The 14766-nt window shown below is 39.4% G+C and overlaps 1 protein-coding gene across 1 annotated transcript in view; it reads right to left on the reverse strand.

Moving 5' to 3' along the window:
• Nucleotides 1–14766, reverse strand: part of LOC106916787 (netrin receptor UNC5C-like) — a 202897-nt gene that overhangs the window by 35987 nt on the left and 152144 nt on the right. The window contains exons 5-7 of the mRNA XM_014985307.2: nt 10896–11076; nt 8648–8815; nt 8331–8495 (exon numbers count right to left, since the gene is read on the reverse strand). Coding sequence (XP_014840793.1) covers nt 8331–8495; nt 8648–8815; nt 10896–11076 — 514 coding nt within the window. The remainder of the gene's footprint in view (nt 1–8330; nt 8496–8647; nt 8816–10895; nt 11077–14766) is intronic.

The following is a 14766-nucleotide window of genomic DNA, read 5'->3' on the forward strand; positions in this document are numbered from 1 at the left end:
TACACTTGTAAACTTGACAGGTAGTACGTGCCATTTTATTTTAAATGCTCAGGTGAGGTGGGAAGCTTTAGCTATAATTTTAGATGTCTGCTTTAAGCAGTTTGACTTGTTTTGGTGTGATTACATTGCATTTAAAGATAATTTATATGACAGAAATAGGCCAGACTTTGTTACTTTATGACAAAAATCAAAAATAACTGTAAAGAAAAAAAGTGTATATATATATATATACACATATATATATATATATATATATATATATATATATATATATATATATATATATATATATATATATATATATATATATATATATATATATATATATACACATATATATGTATATATATATATATAGCTGACTGTACAGCTCAGTGGGTAAGTCACCAGTCGTCCACCCGGGAGACCCGGGTTCGAATCCAGGCTGGGGGCAAACAGCTACAACAGTGAAACTGAGCTGTGCAGTGTGGGTCCTTAGGCAAGACCCTTGGAGCTATATAGCCTACCTCATACCATGAGAGACATTGATAAGCACGACATGCCGGCTCAGACGTCGCCTGGCCAAACAAGGTCTGCGTCAGGTGCTGGGGAACCAGAGCACCTTGATGAAAAATGGGCTACTGGAACAAGACGGAAATGGGTGAGAGATGAAAACATAGATATGTTGGAATGTCCATCCCCAGTCGACACTAACTGCCAAACAACTAGTAGCTCAGTGTTCCAACATCCGCAAATGGCAACTGCTGTCACAACTTGAGATTGACGAGGTACAACACAAAGGGGAGGAGGCAGGACGCCAGGTCAGAAGGGAGTTAACTACAACTACCCGCTCAGAGACTGGGTATGTAGCCCCAGTAATGAACGAACCATCTGAGCTGAACAAGGCAGCAACTGACCTGAGAGAGAGAATCATGGCCCGAATGAACACCAGACAACCCCGATGCCAATTACAACGGCTGAGTGAAGTACCATCAGAAAGTCTCATTGAAGATGTGACTGCAGCATTGAGAACGATCCCTACCAACACCATAACTGAAACCAATGAACTGATATACAACTCAGCATCAGTGATCCTTGAGATGCTTGGCTATAAGAGCAACCAGACTGAACAATACTGGAAAGGCATATGGGGAGGCGTCCCACAACAGCAATGCACAGTGGCTAACCTCTCTACGAGAGGACCACACCTGACATGATCCATGCCTACTGGCTAAAGAAACTCACTGATAACCAATAACCTGTCTCTCTACAACATGGAAGCTCATGTCAGCCATCATAGCAGCTAAGATAAGCAGGCACATGGATAAATACATGAGCACGGCACAGAAGGGCATCGGCATAAATAGCAGAGGAGCCAAACAGCCACACAGACACACACTTGGATCATTGAATGCTTAGAGATGTACAACATCAATAGGACTCTTCATTGCAAACTCGATGGGGCTGTGGAAAACCACCCTTGAAGCCAACTGCAAACCACTTGCACAAGTGTCCCCAGCCAAATCATCAACAAAACTGGTTACGGATACCGACTCAAGAATGGGGCCACAATCAGTCACCTCCTATACATGGATGACATCTCAATGGCAAGAACAAGATCCGTGCAATAAACAGCTATGCCTTACCAGTAATCAGATACCCTGCCGGAATAATTAGCTGGCCAATGGAAGAGATGAAGGCCACGGATGTTAAGACTCGGAAGCTACTAACTAATGCATCCAAGATCCATAAATACATCAAGGACAAAGCCTCAACGGACGATGTGCTCAGCGAATGGGGAACAGAGGACGAGGTGCTGGAGGAACCATCATGGGAAGACAAGCCCCTACATGGGATGTACCACCGACAAATAACTGAAGTGACTGATATCAGGAAATCATACCAATGGCTGGAGAAAGCTGGACTCAAGGACAGCACAGAGGCCCTCGTCCTGGCTGCCCAGGAACAGGCCCTAAACACTAGAGCAATAGAGGCTCAGATCTACCACACCAGACAAGACCCAAGGTGTAGGTTGTGCAAGGAGGCCTCTGAGACAGTCCAGCACATAACAGCAGGATGCAAGATGCTGGCAGGGAAAGCGTACATGGAACGACATAACCAAGTGGCGGGCATAGTGTACAGGAACATCTGTGCCGAATATGGACTGGAAGCCCCGCGGTCAAAGTGGGGAACACCCCCAAAGGTGGTGGAGAATGACCGAGCTAAGATCCTGTGGGACTTCCAGATCCAGACAGACAAAATGGTAATGGCGAACCAACCGGACATTGTGGTGGTGGATAAAGAACAGAGGAAAGCCGTTGTGGTGGATGTAGCAATACCAAGTGACCACAACATCAGGAAAAAGGAGCACGAGAAACTGGAGAAATACCAGGGCCTCAGAGAGGAACTGGAGAAGGCCTGGAAGGTGAAGACCACAGTGGTGCCTGTGGTCATCGGGGCCCTCGGGGCAGTCACCCCCAAACTGGAGCAGTGGCTACAACAGATCCCAGGAACAACATCAGACATCTCAGTCCAGAAATGTGCAGTTCTAGGCACAGCCAAGATACTGCGCAGAACCCTCAAGCTCCCAGGCCTCTGGTAGAGGACCCGAGCTCAGAGGATGAAAGAGACCACCCACGGAGGGTGAGAAGGGAGTTTTTTTTTGTTTTTGTTTTATATAAATATATATATATATATATATATATATATATATATATATATATATATATATATATATATATATATATATATATATATATATATATATATATATATCAAAGAGGCTTAATCTTTAACTGTGGCATACATTTGTGTTTTACTTCAACACTCCTAAATAGAAACAAATTCAATAAATAGGCTTTAAAAGTCAAATATAATTGGCAAATAGAGTCCAAATGTAAACTGTTTTGTGGTGGCCTCAGAGGTTTCTTTGAAAATAAAAAACTGTGAACAAACAACTTGATGTGGATAAAATAGCACAGCACACAGGTCCAGATTATAGCTGTAAAACAGGTTAAAACAGGATTGTTATGGTTTATAATTGACATAAAGCTGTTTAGGGTTGGTCAACTTGGTTTATATTCCCATAGTGGCTTGTGTTAAATTAACTTTCTGGAGCACCTAAATTTTATTTTGTAATCACCCAGCTGCAGTTGATTTTTACTGCCCTCCATGTATGATTGGCCGAAGTATCCTTTCTTACTTTTGGAAGATCCTCCTGTTGACCAGAATTATTGAAACCTTTTCTGATGGCTCAAAGCTTTACTTGAAACCTGCATCTGCCTCTTGACTGGGTCCTTCAAAACCCCACTTTATGACAGTGGCTTCAACTTCCAAAGCGTTAAACATCCCACAAAGCACTGAATAACCCTAAAATGGAAATGGAAAATAAATCCAAGAATTTATATATTCTACTCCCTCCTTTCACTATGCACAACTGTGAGCTGGTTTAGTTTGAAAATGCAACATGAGGAAATAAATGTGCAGGTTTTGCAAGGATCCATGCAAGCTAAGCAAGCAAAAATATCCTTTATCAGACTTTTTATATAAGAAAACACAAGTAACAGCAAAGATAGGACTCATAATAAAAAAAATGCAATGACTATAAAAAAATGAATTAGTAATTTAAGCAACAAGCCGGGAGGAAGATTTGTTGCTGTAATTTTTGTAAATCAACTGTGCATCCAAAAACCAATAATGAAAACACAGTACTTGTAAAATGAAGCATAGATGATTAAATGACAGCATACACAAGAGAGGTTTAAACAAAGAGACAAGCCCAAATGAGACCAAAGCATTTAAAAAAAAAAAAAAAAAAAGGGAAAAAGTTGCTGTCATGCCATGCAGAAAACATTGCTAAAAGACCGCAATGGGAGGAAACAAAATTGGAATAAGTAGAGCTTTTCAGGAACGGAGATGGATTGTTTGTTGCTGTGCAGTACCTGCTGATAGTTTCGCATGAGAAAAGGAAAACACAATGTATTGTTTCATCCAAATTCAAAAGTTATATAACTGTGAGCATCTCTGGTGATTACTGTGGTTTTAGAGGCTGTGCTGGAGATTAAATTTGTTCTGGTGAAACTGTTGTGCTGCATGTATATTCATGGACAGGAACACAGTTTGGCAAGAAAATGTCATGGTCTGCAGGATGACCTGCTGGAGCTCAGAGTGCATCTCATCCAAGAATTGTGATCAATGTGTCAGATAAAAGTCAACAAGTTGAAACATGAGAGAGAAAACAACTGGTAAAGAAAATCTTGAAGTCAAACACACACGCTCACACACACATGCATACAAGCTCACACGGGGATATCTCTCACATAAACACATCAACACAAAGATAAAAGGATTTGCAGGGCAAAAGTGAGGGCAAATGGATTTCTACCTCACAGAGTTCAAGCATACAACTTTTAGAGGAAGACGGCAGCAAAAGACGATGGAGCTCACAAATCCGGAGGGGGAGGTGCAGGAGGAGAGGGGAGAGAGAGAGAAGAAAACGAGGGAGAAGTGCTTCTGAGCACAAAGTCAATTATAGAGCACACTATCTAAAACATTAAATCCCCCACTAAATTGACAGTGCCTTATCAGTTCATTCAAACCCCTAACACTTACAGTTTAACTGGGTATTTTTAACACCAATGGGAAAGGATTGCCGCACATACTGGGAGGTTTTTTTTTTCCTGTCTTTGTAAAGGCTACAATCCAAAAGAACAATCTTTCATAAACTGAATGGATTTATGTCACAAGATTTACCTTATGCCTTTCAAATATACTGTAAATACACTATAAAAACGCTGTGCGTGCAGGAACTCCCTCTAATAGCCACAGACAGTGCAGCCCATACACTGAGACAGCATGCTTCATGGATTCCTGTTATTGCTACAAGAAACAGTTGAAACATTAGTGCTGACATAAAACCACAACTGTGCAGTCATTTTAGAGGCAGGAAATCAATCAGGGGAAATGAGCCGAAATCTATACCTCTTTGGGTTTTATGCCAGATTCTGTGACCACATACATCACAGGTTGCAGGAAATGGATGGATTGGAGACGTGATACGCAATACAGCAGGCTCAGTGTAGGCAAGGGTGCATATACAGTAAATTATGTTAATACTGTGCTAAAGAATATATTTATTTAGGAATAGCATTGCATTATTATTTAAATATATATGTCATGGCATGTTTCCTGATTACATATGGGAGAAAATCCCCTAATGTAGCAGGTGGGGTCATCCCGGCAGACACATAACAGAATGTGGAATAATGGAATTAATAATGGGAAAACTTGGAGAGAAATGAGGAAAATAAGAATGGGAACAAGGACAAAAGCAACAGTACATTCAGCAGTGAGTGAAAGAAACCACAGAGCTTAAATATTATGGAGTGGCTTGCAAGCCAGGTTTGTACAATCAATGAATCCAGTACAGCTGGAGAAGAAATCTAGGCAAGGTACCGAGGGAAGCAGAATAATGGGCACAGGAGAAAACTGGAGGGAAACAGCAAAATGATCCAAACACAAGAAAAATCAAAAACACAAACAGTTGTGGATCATGAGTGGAAAGTAAGATAGAAAATCAAAACAGTTATGAAAAACTCACAAGAAGCTTTTCTAGAAGAGAAAGTAGGAGAATGCCCTGTTTGGAGGGCAAATGTATGTAAGCAAGAACCTGCATAGAGATTCTGCATGTCAGCCAGAAGGCGAAGCCCTGGGGAACAACGTGGATGTAGGAGGAAGTGTCAACTGTGGACCAGTGAGTCCAACAGGAAGTTCTCAGAGTTGGACCTAGAGACCAGAAGGTTGGAGCTCACATGAACCCCCCCCCCACGAGGGACAACTCAGAACCAGGACAGGTCCACCTGGATGTCCTAATTAAAGAACTCGACAACAGGAACACGCAGAAAAACTCGAATACCCTTGCAGAACTCAGGAACAGAAACATGAAGTGATGACATACGTGTTGGTGGTTGTGGATGAAACGGCAGCAGCTTGAGGTGAGAAGAAAGCTCAAGAACTTGGACAGGACAATGAGTGGGCTCAGTTGCTTCATGGTGACAAGGTGTGGGTTCAGGTTGTCTGAGGCATCAGAAGCGGACCCTAGTCCTCAGAGCCAGGTGATACACCGGTGCTTTGACAGGAGGAGCAGGACTGTAGGCATTGGCCATGCCCCGTGAATAAAGAGTGGTGGTGATTTGGTGATGATGACCACTATGGTGAGTGTGACACACGGGGTTAGGATGCTGAAACCACAGGAGCAGAGACTTAGGCTCTGATGCTGCTGCCAAAAGGTTCAGCTCAGCCACCGAAAGCCCAAGCAGAAACCAAAGAGCAGGCCATGGATGTAACTGTACTGTGGTGCGATTCCAGGTGGAGAAATAGCCATTCTTAAAGCCCAGAAAGTGATAATTCAGTAAAGTCTTGAGAATGACACATACTTTTTATCAGTCTTGCACCAAAAATACTAAAAAAAACATGACACATTTTGACTTCTCTCACTCGGCCCCTTGTTTTACTGGGTTCTTCGGTCATGCTGTTGTTGAGGAGAGCCAAAATGGAAAGAGAGGGAAAATTGTGTGGATTTAATTGGAAAACGTACAGAAAAAACACAAAGAAAATGCATTGGAAATTGTCTTCTTATTGTTGGGTCCCTAAAAGCTGAAAAACTTGCTACATATTTATTTTTAAAAACACGTAAAAATTAGAATAACGGACATTAAATGTAGAATGTTTAGAAAGATGAAGTATTTCTGTTTTCATGTTATTTTTTTTTATTTCTCACTCTTTCTAACTTCCACACCTTCCTCTCCTACCCTCTTGATATGCCTGTCTGCCAATTATTCTGAGCACATGGAGCAACAGGCACTGCTCCCACAAGTCAACAAAAATAATTGCCTCCACCTTGGAAAAAAACTGCTGCTGTTAAATTGTGCCCATTATGACTCAGCACACATTTTCCCATGCAGGTTTTTAAATTTACTGATGTTGGAAGTGACTAAGTTGTGGATGACAATTCCACATCGTTATTTGTCATTACTTTAATGCCAAACCGCTGTTTTTGACTTGAGTAAGGGATGAGAAAGTGGGAAGATTAAACTTAATATTGTCATTCAGAAACCCTCTTGCATTGTTGTTCTATTTGGTGACTCACCTACAGTGAGCAAAGGAGACGCAAGCACACAGTGGGGCAAAAGCAAACGACAACTGAAGGGAAGAGCAAGAAGTAAAACGTCTCAGGAAAGAGAAATAAAATCCATTTTGACAATATGTTTATGAGACAGAAAGCAATGGAAAGCTGGTGACTGTAGGAGAAAAGTGAGCTGACACGTGTGCAGGTAATGAGGAAAGAAGGTAGAAGACGTTTGAGAATTAAACAAGAAATGAAGTCTCAACATATGAGAAGGCTACCTCTCCTACAATTAGCACAGAGGAAAAAAAAAGACTGGAATATGGTGGCATTTACAAGTAATATATTTAAAAAGGGAAGATCAGAACATCACTAACCCTCCTGCAGTCTTAGCGTGACGCTCAGGAGAGCAGCAAATGTCACAGTAAGACAGTGGGGGAGCGACGAGGGGCTTTCCCGTCAGACCGTCAGTTCCCGAAAACACTGTTATGTGTAGCCACCTGTGTTCCCAATCGTCAACCATCGCATTCAGTTGTATTTGTCCAGTTCTCAAAAAAAAAAAAAAAAGTCGTAAAACCGCCAGACGGTAAAAAAATCCAAATGACCCCATCTCTTAAAAATGTGCGAGGTTTAATATTGTTAAAACCGACTGTTCAAACATTACATTTATTTACAACATCACTGTTGTTATCCCTGAGCTGCATTTATGGCCAAAACCAAATCATTTTCCAGTGCAAATATATTCGCTTTATATTCCTACAAAATACTACATCAAATTTGAAGAAACATTTGGAGTTGCAGCACATTCAAACAGGTAGTGTGAAGGATAAAACTGTGACTAAAAACCTGGAGGTCCCCCGCAATCCTAAAAGCAAGTTGGACTTTGGTGCAAAACCAGTAAATGGGGGAGAGTCGAAGAAGCTGGTCAGACGGGATGGAGTAAAGGACATGATGGTTGATTCACTCGGGTTGTCATTTATTAAGCTGGTGTGGCTGAGGCTGTAGTTGGCAGCTGCTGACGGTAACTAATAAAGTAACTTGCAATCTGACTTAGTTACTTTTAAAATCAAGTAAACAAGTAAGTTTTTCATAAAGTAACCCGAAACCAGGTTAGTTTTTGAAGGTAACTATTTTAGAGGCACAGATACTACAAATAAATCAAATTAAAGAGCATCATTTTTTTGGTCATGCATCTAGTTTCTTTTGATTATATTTTCGGACAACTTACTTTGCATACAGAGCCCATCGGTACAGTTCTGAGACTGGAGCACCAGGCCCTCACAATCCTTCCCACCATTTTTAGGTGCAGGGTTGTTGCACTCTCTTCTCCTGTACTGAGTGCACTCTGTCCCGCAGGCTGACCACTTACTCCAGTCTGTCCAGACTCCATCCACTATTGATGAATCGAAGGTGAAAGAAGTTAAGCCAGTCATAAGTAAAATAGTGTGGAAAAGATGGCAAGTGTAATAGATAAACTCTGAGGATGCTGTACAATTTTCCAGATAGGACAACACAGAATCTGATCGAACAAAACTATACAATTACCAGTGCACAGTGTGGTGCAGGGCAGCTTCTGTATGGCCTGTCCGTCACAAGGCAATCCTCCATTAAGAGGAGCAGGGTTGGTGCAGCTTCTGGTTCGTTTCTGGAAGCCTCGTCCACAGCGACTGTTACAAGGGGACCACTCTGTCCATGTTGACCAGCCACCGTTTACTGGAGCAAAACAGAACAATCATTTAAATGAGACTCATTATAAGCTGAAAAGTGACATTAGAATGATTATTCTTGATAATCTTGATGACACTGGACAAAATGTGATGTTTGTTGCTTGTTTTATAAATTGGTTATTGCGTTATGTTTTTTGTCAAGTAAAGTACTTTGAACTGACTTTTTGCTAGAATGTGCTTTACAAATAATTGTTTCGTTTGTTAACCAATTATTTGTACACACAAAATTACCTCATTTATTGTGCTTTGGCTTTTTTATGGAAGAACGGGTCACTGACAGGGTTATGTAGATTACCAAAAGACAGAAAAATCTTTGAATCTGGGAAAAACATAACCAAGCAACAAACCTAAAATATTGCTCAGGACAAATAATGAGAAAAGCCTGCATGACTGGAAGCAAAATAAAAAGGAGTATATAAAAATACGGTCATTTGTTAACAAATCTAACTTATTCCTTCTTAAAAGTAGTAGCTTGTTGCAAACATTAAAAATATTCCAAAATCTTAAAAAGGATAGACAGTCATGAGATGGGAGGTCAGACATTTCAAATCAGACATTTAATAATTTTATTTTATGTGGACTTCAATTAGATTTAAGTTTTGTGAAGCTTTCTCCACCTCCTACGCACAAAGACTAGCTGCTTAACACCTTTTAATTTTTATGCAGCTACTGTCACACAGGTCTTAGCCTATGCTTACATTCACTAAAACAAGAATGTGTACAATCCAATTAAACATTAGGTACGACATAGACCTACTCATTTACTTACTAACATGCTCTATTTATTTTGCCCATTTTATATGTACATGTGAAGACGTAAAAACAATATTTCCTTTCAGACTTTTATTATTTTCTATTCCCACCATTGTGTTTCAAATATTATGTGCCAAGGACAATAAAAAAAATCAGTTACAAGAAAATGAGACAGCCAGAACAACCTGATTCAGATTAAGGCAGAAAGAGCCAGAAAAGAAAGAAAGAAAAAAAAAAAAGGTTGTCATGTGAAGAGGCAGAGTGGGTCGAGGCTGGAGCTTGGCAACTCTGTTTCTGTTTCGTAAAAAAATGTGCTCATTCCTATTCAAAAGTTCAATTAGAAGCTAAGCTTTTGACTATGTGATTAATTAAGATAGAGACAAATTATAGCCCGCTATTTTCTATTTTCTTTTTTACTTTAGACCTCTTTATCTTTTATCTATAGCTGTTTCAATTTTTTCCCTCCTTATGTTCCTGTGTTTTTTTTCTATTTCACCTTGTCAACATTGTCAACCAAGCCTATATGGCGGCGAGAAGATTGGACCGCAGATTGAACAATCTATTTCTGTAAGGATACATCAGTGTCAAACCTCTCCATCTCTCGCTGTCAGTATTGAACAGGAACACAAGCTCAGTTATTTTGATTGAAACACTCCAGAATAAAGACAGTGTTACATTTGAGAGAGACATTCTGTATGTGCATGTGCTTATAACTAGTTTTTTTTTTCTTTTCTATATATGTTAGTATTTTTTGTCACCTCAAAACTTCCCCTATTGTCTTATAAAAGACTGGCATGAGCAAGGAATGCTTTTCAGCTCAGAATCGCAAAAGCATCACCTGAAGAACATTGGCTGAAAAACAAACCAACCACATAACCGACCTGTGAAATTCTGGACAGTATAGTATCATTATTTTCTGCATGTTGATTTCTGCCTGTGTTACAGGGTAAATTAATATGCAGCACAATTCATTTAGAGCTGAGAGTCTTTGCAGAAAACATGCATTTGGAAAGACCCACTATTTTAATTAAAAATGTGGGTCTGGGGAGGAGGGTAATTCTGAGTGGGGTAAGTGGTGTTTAATTGGGTGAGGTTAAAGTTACAGTTGGTTGAGAACATAAGGGTAAATAAAAAGAAAAATGAATTAGAGAACATGATGTATAAGACATCCTGTTGATGCGAAGAAAAGAGAGGTCAATAAAGATTTTTAAAAAAAAGCATTCTAGCCATAAAGCTCTTAAGATAGTGCTAACAATTCTTTAAAACCATTTCTGTGGTCCAAATACAAGATCTATGCAAACTTGCAAACTTACCATAAACAATAACGGTGGCTGTCGTACTTCGTCTCTTGGCCACAATGTTCTTAGCTACACATGTGTAGTTGGCTGTGTCAGACAGACGTGCCTGCTTAATGATCAAGTTGTGGTCAATGGTGATATAAAAGTTTCTGTCTTCTGCAGGGTCGATTATTTCTTCATTCTTTAACCACTCCACCTGGGAACCAGAGAAAACAAAAACATCTGTGTGAAGGTTTGAATAAATAAAAACTATAAGTAAAATTGAGTTGATGTGAAAACTTATATATGCCAATGGGGCATATGCCTTTTTGGTTAAAGGACAGTAGCTGAAGTGAAAGCTGTAGCTCAAATAATAAACACCAATATGCATTTTGAAATTGAAGTCATTTTTTGGGAACGTGTGAGCAAACACTATACAAATGCCCTCTCCTAATTTTAATGCCATCACAAACTGTGAACTGTTGCTACTGGCTGTTGCTTCAACCTGTTCAAGTTGAGGTAGCTCGCGAATCCAACCACTCTGTTGGAAAAGCCTCATCATCAATTTCTAAAATGCAAAGAGGGGATTTTGATTACCAGCATGCTCCAGGATTCCTCCTAAGGAATCCATTCATTGCCCTGCAGGCTCTCAACCAAACCAAGCCGACACAATGGCAGCTTTTGCTTTCGTTAGCAGATTTTCCTGCTTTAAAGTCACCAGCTGAGATGGCAGGTTCACTTTTTGGATTCCCAGAGGTCTCACAGTGAGATACATCAAAAATATTTCCTTTCAGCAATGACTGTCTGCTAACTTACATCACAGCTGCACACTGTAGAAATAGCTTGCTTACTAAATATGGCTAATTCTTGAGCAAACAAAAAAAAATCCTGGTTCTATGCTTTGAAAAACAAAAATAAACAACAACAACAAAAACACATTTTATTTTGCCTGAATGTATTGGCTATAATTTAGACACTATGGCTCCTTACCATAGTTTCCTCAGACTCTATGTATTCACTTTGACAGATAACACATATTTTATGTGGTGTTTAATGCTTCTCTTGCATACTTAAGCTCCCCACATAGTGAAAGTTTCAAAAATAATTAAAAAAAGGCGCACTGACAAGACGATAGAGGTGGATGAATTTATCAATTTATTTAATCGCAGTTTCATATGGAATATCATGAAAATAATATAACCTCATTAGAATCAAACTTTTTAAGACATTTAATTTATAACACTAGCCTGTGCAATTATGTAGCCTATGTGATTTTTTTTTTTTTTTACTTTAAATTTGCCAACAAAAAATTCACATGCGGAAATGTAATCTTGAAAAAAGTCAAATTCTAATAGGAATTTGACGTTTTTTTATAGCTAAAAAAAATACGAACGTCTGTTTCTGTATCAAGTGGACTCTTTCATGTGGAATTCTAAAATTGTGGAGATAAAAAATGCTTTGAACATATGCTTTCACAGGGCACTTTGGATGAAGGGTAAGACAGCAGTAAACTGTTCTATTTATGAGCCTAATCACATTTCCTGAGTGCTGTATTTACTGGTCCAAACCCTCATAAATTCAGCCCATCCAATCTTTATGGTGGGAACATAAACATTCAAGCTGTGCTGTTCAATTCATACCGTTTAATTTCCTCCCCCTTTCACATTAGGAAATGGAAATTTCGGATGCAGAAAATTGTAATTCTGTGTAATTCTTCACATTTAGTGCCTGCTCAGATTTGGCAGAGACTTATTCTTCTCAGTTATTCCAGTTGCTTCTTTCTCTGATCTGTAAAACTCTGGAAGAACTCTTTGGTCATGAAACCACTGCAGACCAGAACTGTCACTCTAAAGCAGGGGTGTCCAAACATTTTGCAAAGGGGGCCAGATTTGGTGTGTTAAAAATGTAGGTGGCCTGACCTTGGCGGACGTTCTTTACATAGAACAGCAATATATTTAAACAAATTTCAGCAAGCCATTCTGTGTTTTACATTTGCTTTTTTATTTTAATTTCAGCGATCTTAAGCATGTCTTTTGGTTCATTTGAAACATGCATATCATATGCAATTGAATATTCACTTCACTTTTTTAACTAACTTTTTTCTAACGGTTAAACACAAGTAATTGTACTCTTGAGTGCAAATTACATTTGAAACATAAAAAAAATATCTCACCATGGCAGTTCAATTTCTAAATAAAATTCCAGAGAAATGAGCAAGTAATAGTCATATCAACAAGTGCGGGGCTCATTTGAAATATATTAGTAATTATAAATGTTGATTAGATTTTTGAAAGTTTATTATTCTGGAGTGAAAACTGAAAACTTGTTTGAATTTATGACCGATTTTGATCTTAAAAAAAACATAATTTATTCAGAGCCTTATTGTAAATGTCAAATGACTTGTCTGCATTAATGTGATACTGAGATCTGGACTGCAGCACATAGGCCAGGTCTGGCGCAAAATCAGTGGTATTGAAGCGCAAGATGTCTCGTAAGTGAGAGTCCGTTAGCCGTGTCCTCACACGGCTCTTATAACCGAGAATGTTTTCTCACACAAATACGTCGACCCAAACAAGCTTAGCATTTTCTTATCAAATGCTCGAATCTCGCGACACCTGTCCTTAAAAACCCGTCGGTAAAAGTTGGCAAGAGAAAGCTGCTGATGCTGACCGCGGCTCTCTGCGTCACACTGCAGCTCAATGAGCTCCAGCTGCAAATGGTCAGAGTCGCACGGGCTGCTGCCCTCTAGTGAGTAAACGAGGAACAGCGTTTAGTGTGTAAGCTACGCCATATGCAGGTAACAGTGCTGCTGCCCAATGTATTAATTCTATGTGCGGGCCAGACGTTATTGATTTTATGACAGAGGTTGCGGGCCGGATGAAATTTGACCACGGGCCGCATTTGGCCCCTGGGCCAGACTTTGGACATGTCTGCTCTAAAGTAAACTGCAATGTGACCTTTCAGTTTTCATTAATGCATTCCTTAAAAGCTAAAAGATCAGAATCGCCTCAGCTTGCAAAGCTTGTGCATTAAAACAAGGAATTGGACTTTGGTTCGGCTTCATTCTCAAACAAGACATTTGATCTTTCCTACAAACAGCCATCACTATCAACAATAACTCTGAAGATTCAAAATTAATGAGTTACGACAATATCTAATCTCCCTTTCAAATTTGAATATGAATTTAAAATATAAACATATTAATAAGGCAAAAAATAAGGTTTTTTTCTTCTTGAATGGGGAAAATGTTAGAAATGTCTGTGTCTTGACTGATAAAGGTATTTTATTAGTAGAGGTCAGTTCCAAAGTGAGGGAGATCATCGATGGTTTGGCTGAGTGACTTCAGGACATCATATTATTAACAGTTACCAAAGCACTTTTCAGATAAGATATATGTAGCATAGTTTAACCAATCACTACATTTAATTAAAACAACCTTCCAAACCACATTAAATTCCTCTTAAAAAGTGTTTGATTATTTCCGAGGATATTCTAAATCGTCTCCAATATTTACTATTTACCGCTTCATTGAAATGCTGAAATAAGGTGGATAAAAAGGAAATAATTCTCTAAGAATGAATTCCTTATGTTTTTCTTCACAATATGATAATTTAGCTGATCCCTGTGGTAATATGCGTTGATGCTGGTTGCGAGTTGTTGTGTGATAATGCGCTGAAAATAGCTGCGATCTTTGATGGCTTGTGAAGGTTGAAGCCTGTCAGACTGATGTGTGCTCTGGTGGCTTCAGACAAAGGGACCACATGTGGTTGCAATCCTACCATTACCGGGGCATCATTAGCCACAGCTGGTGTTGGAGTGTGTATGTCAGAGTGTGCGCGTGTACATTTGCGTGTGTGAATGGCAGACGGCGGCTGACTGGATCAAATCAACCCTAAGGGAAAGTGGA

The sequence above is a fragment of the Poecilia mexicana genome, unplaced genomic scaffold, assembly GCF_051168715.1.
Source record: "Poecilia mexicana isolate PSO_F unplaced genomic scaffold, ASM5116871v1 scaffold_9, whole genome shotgun sequence".
In the NCBI taxonomy this organism is placed as follows: Eukaryota; Metazoa; Chordata; class Actinopteri; order Cyprinodontiformes; family Poeciliidae; genus Poecilia; species Poecilia mexicana.